The sequence below is a fragment of the Anastrepha obliqua genome, chromosome 5 (genome assembly GCF_027943255.1).
Source record: "Anastrepha obliqua isolate idAnaObli1 chromosome 5, idAnaObli1_1.0, whole genome shotgun sequence".
NCBI lineage: Eukaryota > Metazoa > Arthropoda > Insecta > Diptera > Tephritidae > Anastrepha > Anastrepha obliqua.
The window spans coordinates 4,514,169-4,527,515 of NC_072896.1; the positions used below are offsets into that span (position 1 = coordinate 4,514,169).

A 13,347-nucleotide genomic window follows, 5' to 3' on the forward strand; every position below is an offset into this window, starting at 1 on the left:
ATACCATAAAAAATTTTAAAGATCTGCTTTATCTTGTTACGCCTGCAGAATAAAAACACACACATACACACATATCCAAATACAATATTTGTAGCATAGGAGAAATTTAAAATGCCAAGCATTAAATAAATTAGTTAATATGATCTTTGAAATACTTATAAATCTTTAGCTTAAAAACACATTTTGCAGTGGATTAGAAATTTTCTTATCTAACTTAAAGACCTAATTTAAGTCACCCGTATTTATGCGAAGCATGTTTTAAGCATCACGCAAATATATTCATAAATAAATTAGAAAAATGCAAATAAATAAAAATAGTTGCGATTTTATACGAGGTTTGTTCAAATAAATTGGCTGACTTTTTAAATTCTGTTAACTACATGAAATTTTGAAATTTGAAAAGTCGAGCCAAAAAGCACCGACAAATTAATAACTCCAAAAACACTCAGGCTAAAAAGTCCATTGTATTCGAAGCTCTGGAAAGTGCAAGGGTAGATAGGAGGAAAGGAGAGAAGTAACAGGAGGAAAAAGATAGGATAGAATAGAAAAATAGGGATAGTTTGACCTGTGAGAAATTTCCAAACTCTTTAGTAAATCTGAAAATATCCTCCAGTTTGAGAGAACGAATTTTACTATTTCTCATGGCATCGGAACCTAAAATTCGCAGCCTTGCTCTAGCAAAGGCTGGTCACTCACAGAGAAAATGCTCAGTGCTATTCGCCTCCTGTAAACATGACAGGCAAATTGCGTTCTCCACGATTCCAATGGTGGCCATATGTTGATCCCATGAATCGTATCCTGTAATAATACCGAACCATCAATTGAAAGTCCTTTCTTCCAAGTTTTAGAAGAAAGTCCGATAGTTTTCTATTCGGGCTTGTCACAAAATTCTGTGCAGTTCTGCACCGTTATAGACCAGCCAATCGCGGGAGTGTAATCTTAACTCGGGGGGGGGTGAAGGATGCGTGGTGTTGTCTACGTTGGTCCTGCTGTGCGTTCCGCAAAATTTGTTGTGGCCTGACGTTGACGGGCGGCCGCGCCACTGGGGGCGGTTGCGGGTGCAGAGCTCTGCAGCAGGGGGCAACGAAGTCGCGTGTCCACTCATGGGTGGTGTGCAGGCCGCAGCACCTCCGAAAATAGCACCAGCCACTGCAAGAATTGCATTGGACTGTTGTCAAGTTCCGAGGAACTACGGAACACACGGAGCAGACTATGCGGGGGACCAAGAGCTGCTGGTTTGTCCCCGCACTGGGGTAGGAGCAGGAGTGTTATGGGTCAGTGAGGGAGTTGTGTTGCGCGTGGGGCTCCTTACAGTTAAAGTGTTGTTGGTGGCGGCAGTTTGACGTGCCGGCACTGAGGGCGGTACCGCCGTTGAGGCAGGGGCCGCCTGAGGGCGGGAGAAAGATGTGGCCACATACCTTGTCGCTACTCGCTGTGAGTCTTAAGGCCTGAGCAGGTCTTAAGATGGCACCACCCGTTGCACTTATTACACCTAACCGAGGTGGAGTTCGCTTGGAGCCGTTTGTGGCTGATGCAGCAGTAAAATACTTCTGGTCCGGCAGTAACCACCTTTTCACATGCCCCATCAAACCCACTCATCTAACACCTCTCTCCCTCTGGACCCAACCCGTCGAAACAGCTAGCTTCCTGGGCCTACCGTTAGATGAGCTAGACGAAGACGACCGGTGATTACACTATACTAACAGGGCAAAGGTACTGCTACAACAACAACAACCAGCCAATCGCTCGTTACGTAAATTGCGTACATAATCGCTGATCCTCTTCTTGATTCCTGCAGAACTGATTCCGATTACTGGCTCTGGTGCCTGTGGGTGATCCGCTGATCCACAGTTGGCAAATTCATCGGCAATTTATTTCCCTCGAGCACCGCAGTGTCCTGGAACCCATATAATTACAAGGTAACTCTATCTTTCAACAGAATTAAGCTTCTTCTTACATTCTTTGAGGTTTTCTTTGCTCTCCCTATTTTTTTATCAGGTCTAAGATCACATTGTGCAGCTCAACGGTTCCCAATTACTGAAATCACCACATCCTCAACATATAAAACTGACGACTGATAACATATCAATATTTTTTTTTTATTTTAAAATTTTATTATATTTATTTAAACCATTAAAACCCTTACTCACACTTAATGATGAACGTACGTATTTGCATGGGATTCAAAACTATATCGAATTTGTTCGCCACATCGTCCCTCGTCGCTGCCAGTGGGGCGTATGAGGCTTTGTAATATTCAGGCTCTGTAACCTTTGAGCCATCCAGCTGAAATTTGAAGCGACTCATTTCACTCAAACCTAAACTACCGTCCAATGTGGTTTCCCGTATCTCCACTCCGGCCAATTGGTCGAAAATCGGACGCAAATTAAAAGCAACAGCTTCAGTTTCACTACTGTCCATGAAATTCTCCAAACGTATTAAGCGCTCATTTGCGTTGAATGGCTCTAAAGTTAGTAAATTTACAGATTCCGGTAGATTGAAAGCAGGAATTTCAGGTGCCTCATTAGTAGCCTTGGCGGCGCTGCTAAAGAATTTCCAGTAAGGTAAGTGAATCTGCTGCTGCGTGATGCGTTCGTTACGCGATGGCTTATCCTCTACATTGCCCAACACCAGATAAGTTTTACCGCGTGCCACCACGCCTTGACCGAAAGCAGTCTCGTTCAATGCCTCACCAACACCAAAAGCATCATCTAGCAAAAGGCGCCGGTGCAGCATAAGCTCAAGCACGCCATCCTTCAAACTGCTACCACCCTGAGCCCGATCATTGAGTAATGCAATGCGTTTCTTGTCATCTTCAATGGCTATACGAGCAGTGATTGGATAATAATTACCCGAAACAGTCTCATTTAGATTAGGCGTGAAGTATTCACGTCGATTACGTACGCGTCGCAACATTTCGCGGCCGTTGGAGTCGGTATAGAAAACGCCATTCGAATTGATGTTGCTGGTGAAACGAGTAATTACCTCCTTGCCGATGTTGTCATCGATTGGTATAGGGCCGACAAGCCATTCAAATTCAACACGATTGACACCTTCGTAAATACGAATCACCTGTGACACCCAATCATTGAATTTTTGATGCACCTCTTTCACTTGAGTACCCTCGTAAATCATGAAGCTGACTAAATCACCAATGAGCAACTCACTGCCGTTAGGACGGAAGATATAAGCACCTGAAGATCGATTCTTGAACTCAGCATTATTACCAGCTGCACCCTTGTAATAGTAAAAGTCTTGACGAATATTTTCGCTAACGCCATTCATCTCAACAAGTGAGAGATGACCAGTGGAGTCAAGGACCAGCTTAACCAACTGAAAATAAAAGGGAGGTAGGCGAGTCATATTTTTTTGCATACATTAGTTCTTTTTGAAATACGATTTTTCTGTATTTCATGCTTACCGAATTCTCCACAATGATCTCGGATCTTGGTTGGTTGTCTTTTAGTTCTTCAGAGGTGCGTGGATCACCTCTCCTTTGGATATAGTAGCTACGTAATTTCTCCACGTATGCTGGGAAAATAAGTTCATGTGTCGCATCGCTTGGACGGAAACTCAAACTCTGCACCTCACTGGGTATAGGCAGCAAATCGGAAGTAATAACGCGACCTTAAAGAAAATTAATTATTTTAGTATGTACTTTTAATAATTTTCCGTCTAACTGAATGAATGTGCGTGCTCGAAGTCCACTGTGGGTATAAAAGACCAAAAATAAAGGGTATTTTTTTCTAATAGCAGTCGCTTAACAACAAGAACAAAGACGACGAACTGATGACTGATATCCAGAGCAATCTTAAATTATGAAGGGAACACTTTTCGAACCTGTTAAACAGTGACAACTGCGCATGTCACAGAGAATGTGAAGATCCCGATACCCCAATCGTCGACGACGGAATTGACGTTCCGCTACCCGACGATAACGCGGCTAAAGAACAACAAAGCCGCGGGCGCCGACGGACTGCCGGCTGAGCTATTCAAACTTGGCGGCGAGGAGCTGGTAAGGTGCATGCATCAGCTCCTATGCAAAATAAAGTCGGATGAAAGCATGCCTGCCGATTGGAATTTAAGTGTGCTCTGCCCAATCCATAAGAAGGGCGATCCTGCAATCTGTGCCAATTACCGCGGGATTAGTCGTCTAAATATCGCCTATAAGGTTCTAGCGGGCGTATTGTGTGAAAGGCTGAAGCCCACCGTCAACCAACTGATTGGACCTTATCAGTGTGGCTTTAGACCTGGAAAGTCTACCATCGACCAAATATTCACAATACGTCAAATCTTGGAAAATACCCATGAAAGGCGAATCGAAACACACCATCTTCTCGTCGACTTCAAAGCTGCATTCGACAGTACGGAAAGGAGTTACCTGTATGCCGCGATGTCTGAATTTGGTATCCCCGCAAAACTAATACGGCTATGCAAAATGACGTTGCTCAACACCAGCAGCGCCGTCAGAATTGGGAAGGACCTGTCCGAGCCGTTTCATACCAAACGAGGTTTCAGACAGGGTAACTCGCTGTCGTGTGACTTCTTTAACCTGATGTTGGAGAGCATCGTACGAGCCGCAGAACTTAATCGCTCAGGCACAATATTTTATAAGAGCGTACAATTGTTGGCGCATGCCGATGATATTGATATCATCGGCCTTAACAACCGCGCTGTTAGTTCTGCCTTCTCCAAACTGGATAAAGAGGCAAAGCGAATGGGTCTGGTGGTGAACGAGGATAAAACGAAGTACCTCTTGTATTCAAACAAACAGTCGGCGCACTCGCGTATCGGCACCCACGTCACTGTTGACAGTTATAATTTTGAGGTTGCAAAAGACTTCGTATATTTAGGAACCTGCATTAACACCGATAACAATGCCAGCCTTGAAATCCAACGCAGAATCTCTCTTGCCAACAAGTGCTACTTTGGACTAAGTAGGTAACTGAGCAGTAAAGTACTCTCTCGACGAACAAAACTAACACTCTACAAGACTCTCATCATGCCCGTCCTAATGTATGTCGCAGAAGCTTGGACGATGACAACATCCGATGAAGCGACGCTTGGAGTGTTCGAGAGAAAGATTCTGCGTAAGATGTTTGGACCTTTGCACGTTGGCAACGGCGAATATCGCAGACGATGGAACGATGAGTAGTTGTATGAGCTTTACGACAACATAGACATAGCCCAGCTAATACAGATCCAGTGGCTACGTTGGCTAGATCATGTCGTCCCAATGGATTCAAACGCTCCGGCGCTGAAAGTATTCGCTGCAGTACCAGTTGGAAAGATCAGGTGGAGAAGGACTTGGCTGCACTTGGTGTTTCTAACTGCCGCCGGTTAGCACGAAAGAAACGACTGGCTCGTTTTGTTAAACTCGACCAGAATCACTTAAGCGGTTATCGCGCCAATCAAAAAGAAAAAGTCGCCTCTCGACAAGGAATGGCGAGCCTCCGAGTATATTTTCGCCATGAAAAAGCTCCCCATAAAGCCCACCTTCCGTCCGCAGGCGACATAAAAGTGTAGGACACTCCATTTGTGGAAAAACATAAACGCGCACACAACAAATTTTAGAAGAACCTCGACCACACACACAACGAAGGATATGCGCCACTTATACATTCATATAAAATTTAAAATAAATAAATACCAAATCCCTTCTTTACCCGTATCATCAGTCACAACGTAAACCTCATTCTGCACTGGTACGCGCACATATTGGGTCGAGGCCCACGCAAGTGGATTGAATAATGTGACCACGAACCGATTCTTCTCATTCTTAGTAAAGTCACAAACACTGATGTTCAACTGCAGGCAACTGACGAATTCGGCATTTGTAAGGCCAGTCAATGTTTGCAAAGCGGACTGTGCGTTCGATTGCGCGGCCTCAATAGCTGCAGCCAACAGACGATCATAATCTTCCGCGACATGCTGCTTCTCCGTGCCAGTGATGGCATCATGATGCTGCATTACACCCATGGCGTGGCGAAGCTTATCCAAATTCCTATCCACATCGGTGCCAGTGAGATTTGCCAGGGTGGTGAGTTGTTTGGTAACCTGCAGAAGGTGATTGCCATCGCGTTCAAAACGCTTCTGAGTGGGACGAGAGCTATAGTAGCCGGTCCAGTAAGTATGCCAATCAGTAGAATAGGGGAAGAAGTCCTCTGTCTTGGTGGGCCAAGTGAGCGGTGACTGGTGTACCGCTTTCAAGTAGCAAGCAGGCGTAGAGTAGAAAATATTTACTATAGAGCCATGCGATTGGCGTTTATTGACGTACCTGTAGGCAGATGACAAAGCTGAGTTAAGCATGACGGCATGAGGTAAAACTGAGGGCTCAACTTACTTGATCAATTTATCCATATTCTTAAAGTTCATTGCTGCATTCTGGTAGTTAAAGTCGTCTCCCATGGGAATGAGCACATTTGTGTCACGGTAGTGAATTGTCACATTGTGAATGTATTCAATGAAAGTGTCAACCTGGAATTGAAATAAGTTTGAGATCACACATATGTGCATGCATTCTTACGCGATATTCATTCCTTACCCGCTCTTTCACATTATTATCATAGCTGTCGCCATCCACGATTGGTGCATCGTTACATAATGAATCGAAACAGAAACCAGGCGGCGCCGAATAATGGTTGTATAGCAAACCCGTGAAGAGTTCAGCTTGGTCACCCAGATCCTCGCTAGCTTGCCATACCATCTCCGCATCTAAATTTTTAATACGCACGCCCTTTTCAACCCAATCCATGCGTGCAAAGAACTCGCCATCAAACCCCATCTGTGCAAAAAGCGACGCCATTTCACGAGAGTGACCGAAAGGATCAATTTGCCAGCCCACATGAGGACGACCGCAAGTACCCAAATTGTCTTGAAGTTGTCTGAAGTTGAGAAGGCGACAGATTTGATATTCTTTAACTTCATTGAACACAAATACTATTTTTCCTCAATTTTTCACAAGCAACACTCACTTCAAACCGAGCGTAAATTGATCGATCACCGACTGATAATGCACAGCCGCTTCGTCATTCATAGACCAAGCACCGCCAGCAAATTCCAAACGACCGTCATTGACCAGAGTTTTTACTTGTGCTTGCACATCAGCGGTCTGTTCGTTGAACCACTTGAAGAAGAACGCTGATTCCACGTAAATAAATCTGTGGAAAAGTACAAAAATGTATTAAAGAATTTTATTCACTCCCTTGTGCGAGGGTGGTTACCGTCGATTTGCGTCCTTTAGCAGTTCTTGTACGACAGTATCCAGTATATACTGTACGCCGGCCTTTTGAATGCTATTACGAGCGCCATAATAATATTGGTCGACAGTCTTTAGCCAGCCGACATCGTCGTGGGAATGAGGCACCAAATGGACATTGATCATATTTGGCTTTCCCTCTGGACAGTTCTATGCATACGGATAAGAGTTTAAAACAAATAATTATTTTTTTAACTAAACAATAATTCCATTTCTTCTTTGTAAAAAGTTATTGCTTGTACAACTAAATCTACTGTGAACCATAGATTAGTGGCTAATTTACCGTAAATCGCGATAATAGACTAAAACGTCTCAATCACCCCCATCACTAATTGGCACTGATATTAATGGCAGAATTGAATTGCAAAGGAGAATCTTTCTTGGCCCCAACAGGCGCTTGAACTAAGTATGTATTCAAAAAGTTAGTGCCTCTATCGATGAACAAAAATCGTACCTTATAAGTCCCTCATCACACCCGTCCTATTATACGTCGTTGAAGCTTGGACATTAACAACATCCAATCAGGCGGCTCCGGAAGTGCTCGAGAAAACACATCACAGATGATATATCGGGTACTTTTTTAGCTGCATGAGAACTATCGATGTCGATAGCCATGGTTTAACAGCTGAGAATGGCAGACTGTGTTGAGATTTCTATTCCGTAAGATTTGGCAAGTCATCATGACTCATTTAACGCCAGAGAAATGCATCCAAATTAAGGAAATTTACTTTGAAAAAACATAAATCTGTGTAGCTAACGTTCCGGTGAATGGCGAGCACTATCGAGCCAAACCGACTAAATTTTCGTTTCCCAAAATTAGTCAGCGAAACATCGACGACATTTGGTTCCAACAAGACCGCGCAACTTGCCCTACAGTGCGCTTAACAATCGATTTGTTAGACTGATTGGAATGGACCATGTAACTCGTAGCCACCGCGGGCATATACCGGATATCACATTCAGAAAATAAATGTCATGTGATCATCCACCAGATTATACTAAAAGAAATCATTCCGACCATATTTCTGTTTTGTACTATCATTTGAGTTCACAAGCTCTTAAAAAACACCCGATATAGGAGCTTTACATAAACATAAAGTAGTAGAGCGAATTGAGATTCCGCGATGTCGGTAGACAAAACTTCAACCCAGAAATTGTGTGATGCGGCGCATCCTAGTAATGACAAAGTGAGAGAAAAGCCCCTTTCTGTGGTAATAAGGCCACGAGGAGAACGATTTGGATTCACTTAATGTTTCTAATTGATGCTGGTTAGAACGACTACTGACTCGCTTTGTTAATCCCTGTCCAATATGGAAGCCAAGATGCGCGGGCTATTAGGCAAGGTCAAAGTAACCCTTACTCTTCAGCTTTGTGCTGAATTTCATTCAAAAAATGAGCTCATCGGATATAAATAAAATAGGAGTAATAGAAGGTCCTATAGTTTGCTAAAAATGCAGGGTTAAAAAGGAAATATTCTAATTTTATTCGCCAGAAAACCAATCATAAATCAAAAACATAAAGGAAGCCAACTTTAGACAAAGCGTAACCATGCAACTTCTTTCATTTTCTTCAGTTAATTTTCTAGAATTATTTTTAAAACTCACTTTTTTACTATTTATTGGTTTTTAAATTGAGATTTATTTAAAGAAAAGAATATCTAATTCGATAAATTTTTTACAATATATTTTTCTTTCTTATTAAAAAATTCAAAATCTCTGATCCACCCGCGTAATTTTGAATTCGTGTCGAAAAGTTAAACTATATCGCAATGATTGGTAACATTTTTTTTCTTAATTCCTACATATTTAGATTAACGTTTCCAAACAAGCAAGACTGTATATAAAATTGTAAATCTTCGATGTAGCAGAAATATCATCAACAGTTGAAAAATACAAAGTCCTCTTCATAAACGAATAAATTTATTGAACAATAAATGCATTAACTTAGCTTTATCGATAAGTGTTTCCTCACAGATTACGCAACAAAAATTGTGTGAAAGATTTTATTTATTATTGAAGATAAAGACCCCACGGTGCCACTGTTTTTACCTGCAGAACTTCGGCCAAACTATGATTAAGGTACATTTTTTTTTATTATGTAAGCAAGTTAATCTATTAGCAGCTGATACAATTACGATAAGAAACAATAGTTAAAATTATAAGTAACCATTTTAAATGGTGCACATACACACACTCTGGTTAAAAATTATACGAAATGTAATAAAACTCAAAATTGCGTATAAATAAGTCGATTCTGTATGTGGCAATTTCCAAAAAATTTCAATGAAACTCACTCGTAAGCGAATAACAGAACTAGCCCGAGTATCGGAATGGCATCCAGAAAACAAACTGAAACCAAGAAAAGAATAATCACTCTTAAAGTTGCTCGAGGTGCTAGCGTATGTAGGCTGCTGTTTTTGAAGTTATCTTGAAGCGGTGCACTAGCAACTCCTTCTAGAAGCATAAAAATTATCAGCATTCTGCATAGACTATTCATAATCTCTTTATAGAAAAATGTATGATAGTTGCACCACATTGACTTCTAATTTCAGTGAAATCTTTGCAAGTCGACTACAACAAAAATATTCGCTGAAGTATTTTAAGGCCGCGCCTCAGTGAGACTACGAAAAATGTGGGGAGAGACTTTTAAAGGCTCACATAGATGTATTATTGCATCGGATATTGCTCGCTTTAAGAAAATAATAACTTGCCAGATAGCCAGATCTCATTTAAGAGTTTCTGGTAGAAATTGTATGGCATTTATTTTATATAACTTGAAAGTTACGTGGTCCATTCGATCAGTCCAATTTTTTTATTTATTTTTCCAATAAATCTGGGCGTATGGCGTCAATGGAGGCTTGGATATTTATAAATCGACTTTTAAGCGCGCTCTAGTTGCACCGTTTGTTGGAACCAAATATTGTCTCCGTTTAGTTAATTACTTTTAATTGATGTTTTATTTCTTTTTAATCCATTTCTTTATTGCGATCTAATTTTTAAACATTAAGGAATATTTTTTACTTAAATCTATTAAAGTTATTTAAGAGAAGACAACTATTGTGGAATACACCCAGTAGTGCAACTATTTACTCATTTTAAGATACATAATAATTTAGCTTATTTAGATTTTCTCTTGAGTCTGGTGATGGTTATGGGATTTGCAATTATTTCTGAGGCAAAAGGGTTTGAGTGCGATTGGATTCGTGTGTTGTATGAAGTGGCATATTTTCGTATTTCTTCAGTTATTATGGGTACTTTGAGATCACGATGAATTTTTGCATTTTTGATATAATAAGCGGTGTTTGAGATCATTCTGAGGGTTTCCGACTGGAATCATTGAACTATTTCCATATTTGTTTCGTGATAGCTGAGTAAAGTGAGAGCTTACTTTAGAGAGAAACATGTGAACTGCGATGTAGTAGCCAATATAAGCGTCTAAGATTTATTCCCCGAGCCTTCCGTTTGGTGAAAACATTGGCTTTCCATGTAAGTTTGCTATCAAGATGCATGCAACAAAAATTCAGTCAACATAGCTCGAATGCACCTTACATTCATCGTAACAACAGCTTCTTCATCATTTCGTGAACAAATTTAGCAGAAGCTTTCAACGAATTCCACCGGGTATCCATCAACCATTATCTGACTTGCGTTATTGTGGTTAACCCTCTTAGCGATGTTGACCTCCAGTCCGGCAGTGCGTGCCAGGGCGACTTGTTTGTCCGGCTTCGCTTGCATGATGAAAAGTTTGCGAAAGAGGAGAGAGATGTCATCGGCGATGACCAGGTCCTCAAGATGTCTGGTGAAACTCCATACAGGGTCAGTTGGCTCATGACGTCATCAAGGACGATGACGAAGAGAAGGGGTGACAGGGGACAACCTTGCCTTACGCCTGCGTTAGTAGTGAAAGGATCGCTGATATCGCCTTTATGAAGCACTGCCAGTTCGGAGTTCTGGTAGAGAGCTTTGATGAGGTAGACTATCTTGGCGGGAGCTCCCGTTCTACTCACTACCAGACATATTGCGTCTCGTTTGATAGTGTCGAATGTCTTCTTAAAGTTTACGAACAGCATGTAGAGCGGAGAGCGCCACTCAACTGATTGTTCTACTATAATCCGAAGTGTGTTGGCTTGATCAACACAGCTTCGGTGAGGGCGAAAACCAGCTTTCTCGTCTCGTTTTATGATGTAAATTAGGAAACACTCGTAAATTTTATCAAGCAGCTATTTTGAACTGTCAGGGCTCGGTTAAAATTTTATTGATGACTTTTATTAGTCGACATACATTTTAACTAAAAACAGAAAAAATTAGACTCTTGAACATTGACCCTTGGGCATTTTAAGACAAGCGGACGTACAAAAAAAAACATTTTTTTTGTTAATTTTTAAAATTGAATATCTTGTAAACGGTTTAGTTAATTAGGTTAATCAGAAATCTCCTAAATAATAATGTTCTGAATTACGTAGCACGACTTTCCCGGTAACCCTGCAAACATACATATAAAAAAATATTTTTATTATTATTATTGATTTGTTAGCTTTAATATTCACTTCTTTGCACGAAACGAATACCGGTCGCCAGGCGAAGGAAATTTTTTTTCCGCGAATTGTAAATGTTGGGACTTCCCTTCCAAAACAAACGATTGTAACTGCAAACACTGTTACCACGAAATACTTGGTAAGTCGTGAAATTAAAAAAGCCCCTCGGGTACGTGCTTAAGATTCAACCAAACACATGCACTTTATATTTATCGAAGTAACCAAGCGAACTTACTACCGCAATAATTTTCTTAGGTTTCCAAACTCCCTTGCACTAATAAAGTGTGTTACAAAACTAAGGAGAATTAAAAAAAAAAAACAAGTGTATCCATGCAATTTGTTCAACACTATGTCCTATAACTCATCGACAAATCGGTCAGCAAATAAAGGGGTTTTCAATTGTCGCGGGTCGATTTTGGCGCCCTGTGGCAGCCATTTTGTTTTGGTGACATCTGTCAAATCTTTTGTTTATTATTCAGTTGTTTATGCCAAATCATCATGGCAAGTTACACGATTGAACAGCACGTTCAAATGATAAAACTTTATTATCAAAATGAGTGTTCATTAACGCTGCGCGCATTGCGCCTCTTTTCGGTAGACGTGGTGGCCCTTCCAATTTCTTATGGCCCATATTGAACCATATGGACCTAGACGATATGTGGTTCCAGCAGGACGGCGCTACGTGCCACACAGCAAACGCCATTTTATTCCATTTCAACATCTACCCGCCCTTATTGAAAAACCCTTTATAAGACACCGTGAATGCAGTACCAAAAGTGAGTGCAAAAACAAACAGACGTCCTTCATTAGGTACTATGACCAAGTATATCTGGGTTAACTTTATTCATTTGTTCTTTCAAACGCTCCAAAAAATATACCCCAAAACTGCCGTTTTTTTTTTTCATTATCATTATTATTAATTTTTTTTTTGTTTTGTGTTTGTAACGAAAACTTCCTTCATAAGCGCACATTCTTCTTATTGAAACATAACTTTTCTTCCTCTATCTCCGCTTTGCTTCACTTTATGCAAACAATACACTAAACAAAAACAAAAAAGGTGCCATCAAACACACCGTATATCCACAGGCAGCCTGGACTTGCTGCTCCCGGAGCACCACAGCAAACACCACAAGAAGTGTGGCTAAACCACCAAGTGGCTTCATTTTGTTAACACAAATACGAAGCTTATTTTACAAATTAACGATATTTTAAAAACTTTTCACTATCTCTTCCACAATACAAAGAAAGAACTCAGGACCGCTGAATCGTGTACGCCAAATCACTTAAAACGACTGTTACTCTAAATATTCACCAGAAGCGTTTTTATACGCAACACATAAATCTAAATCAAATCAAAAGCAACTCATATCGCTAAAGCCGTGTTGAGCTGCTAGCCGGTGAGTGTTAAGTTGTGAAAGCTCTGAAGAGAGGCACGTCGATGGGAAATTGAGATTTTACTTATCATTTTTGAGTAGAGTTCGTAAATAGAGTTTTTTCACTTAAGCTGCTTGATATATTTTTAATTGATAACAATCGCACCTGAATGTCAATGGCA

At 40.9% G+C, this 13,347-nt stretch overlaps 1 protein-coding gene across 1 annotated transcript; it reads right to left on the reverse strand.

The window, feature by feature from the left end:
• Positions 1 to 2,113: 2,113 nt before the first annotated feature.
• LOC129248235 (lysosomal alpha-mannosidase) lies at positions 2,114 to 13,074 on the reverse strand. The gene is made up of 8 exons (XM_054887703.1): positions 12,866 to 13,074; positions 7,224 to 7,408; positions 6,975 to 7,160; positions 6,545 to 6,884; positions 6,344 to 6,477; positions 5,667 to 6,277; positions 3,422 to 3,627; positions 2,114 to 3,333 (listed from the first exon to the last, which is right to left on the reverse strand). Exons 1-8 carry the CDS (start codon positions 12,953 to 12,955, stop codon positions 2,143 to 2,145), a joined length of 2,943 nt encoding a protein of 980 aa, XP_054743678.1. The 5' UTR covers positions 12,956 to 13,074; the 3' UTR covers positions 2,114 to 2,142.
• Between the last annotated feature and the right edge of the window lie 273 nt (positions 13,075 to 13,347).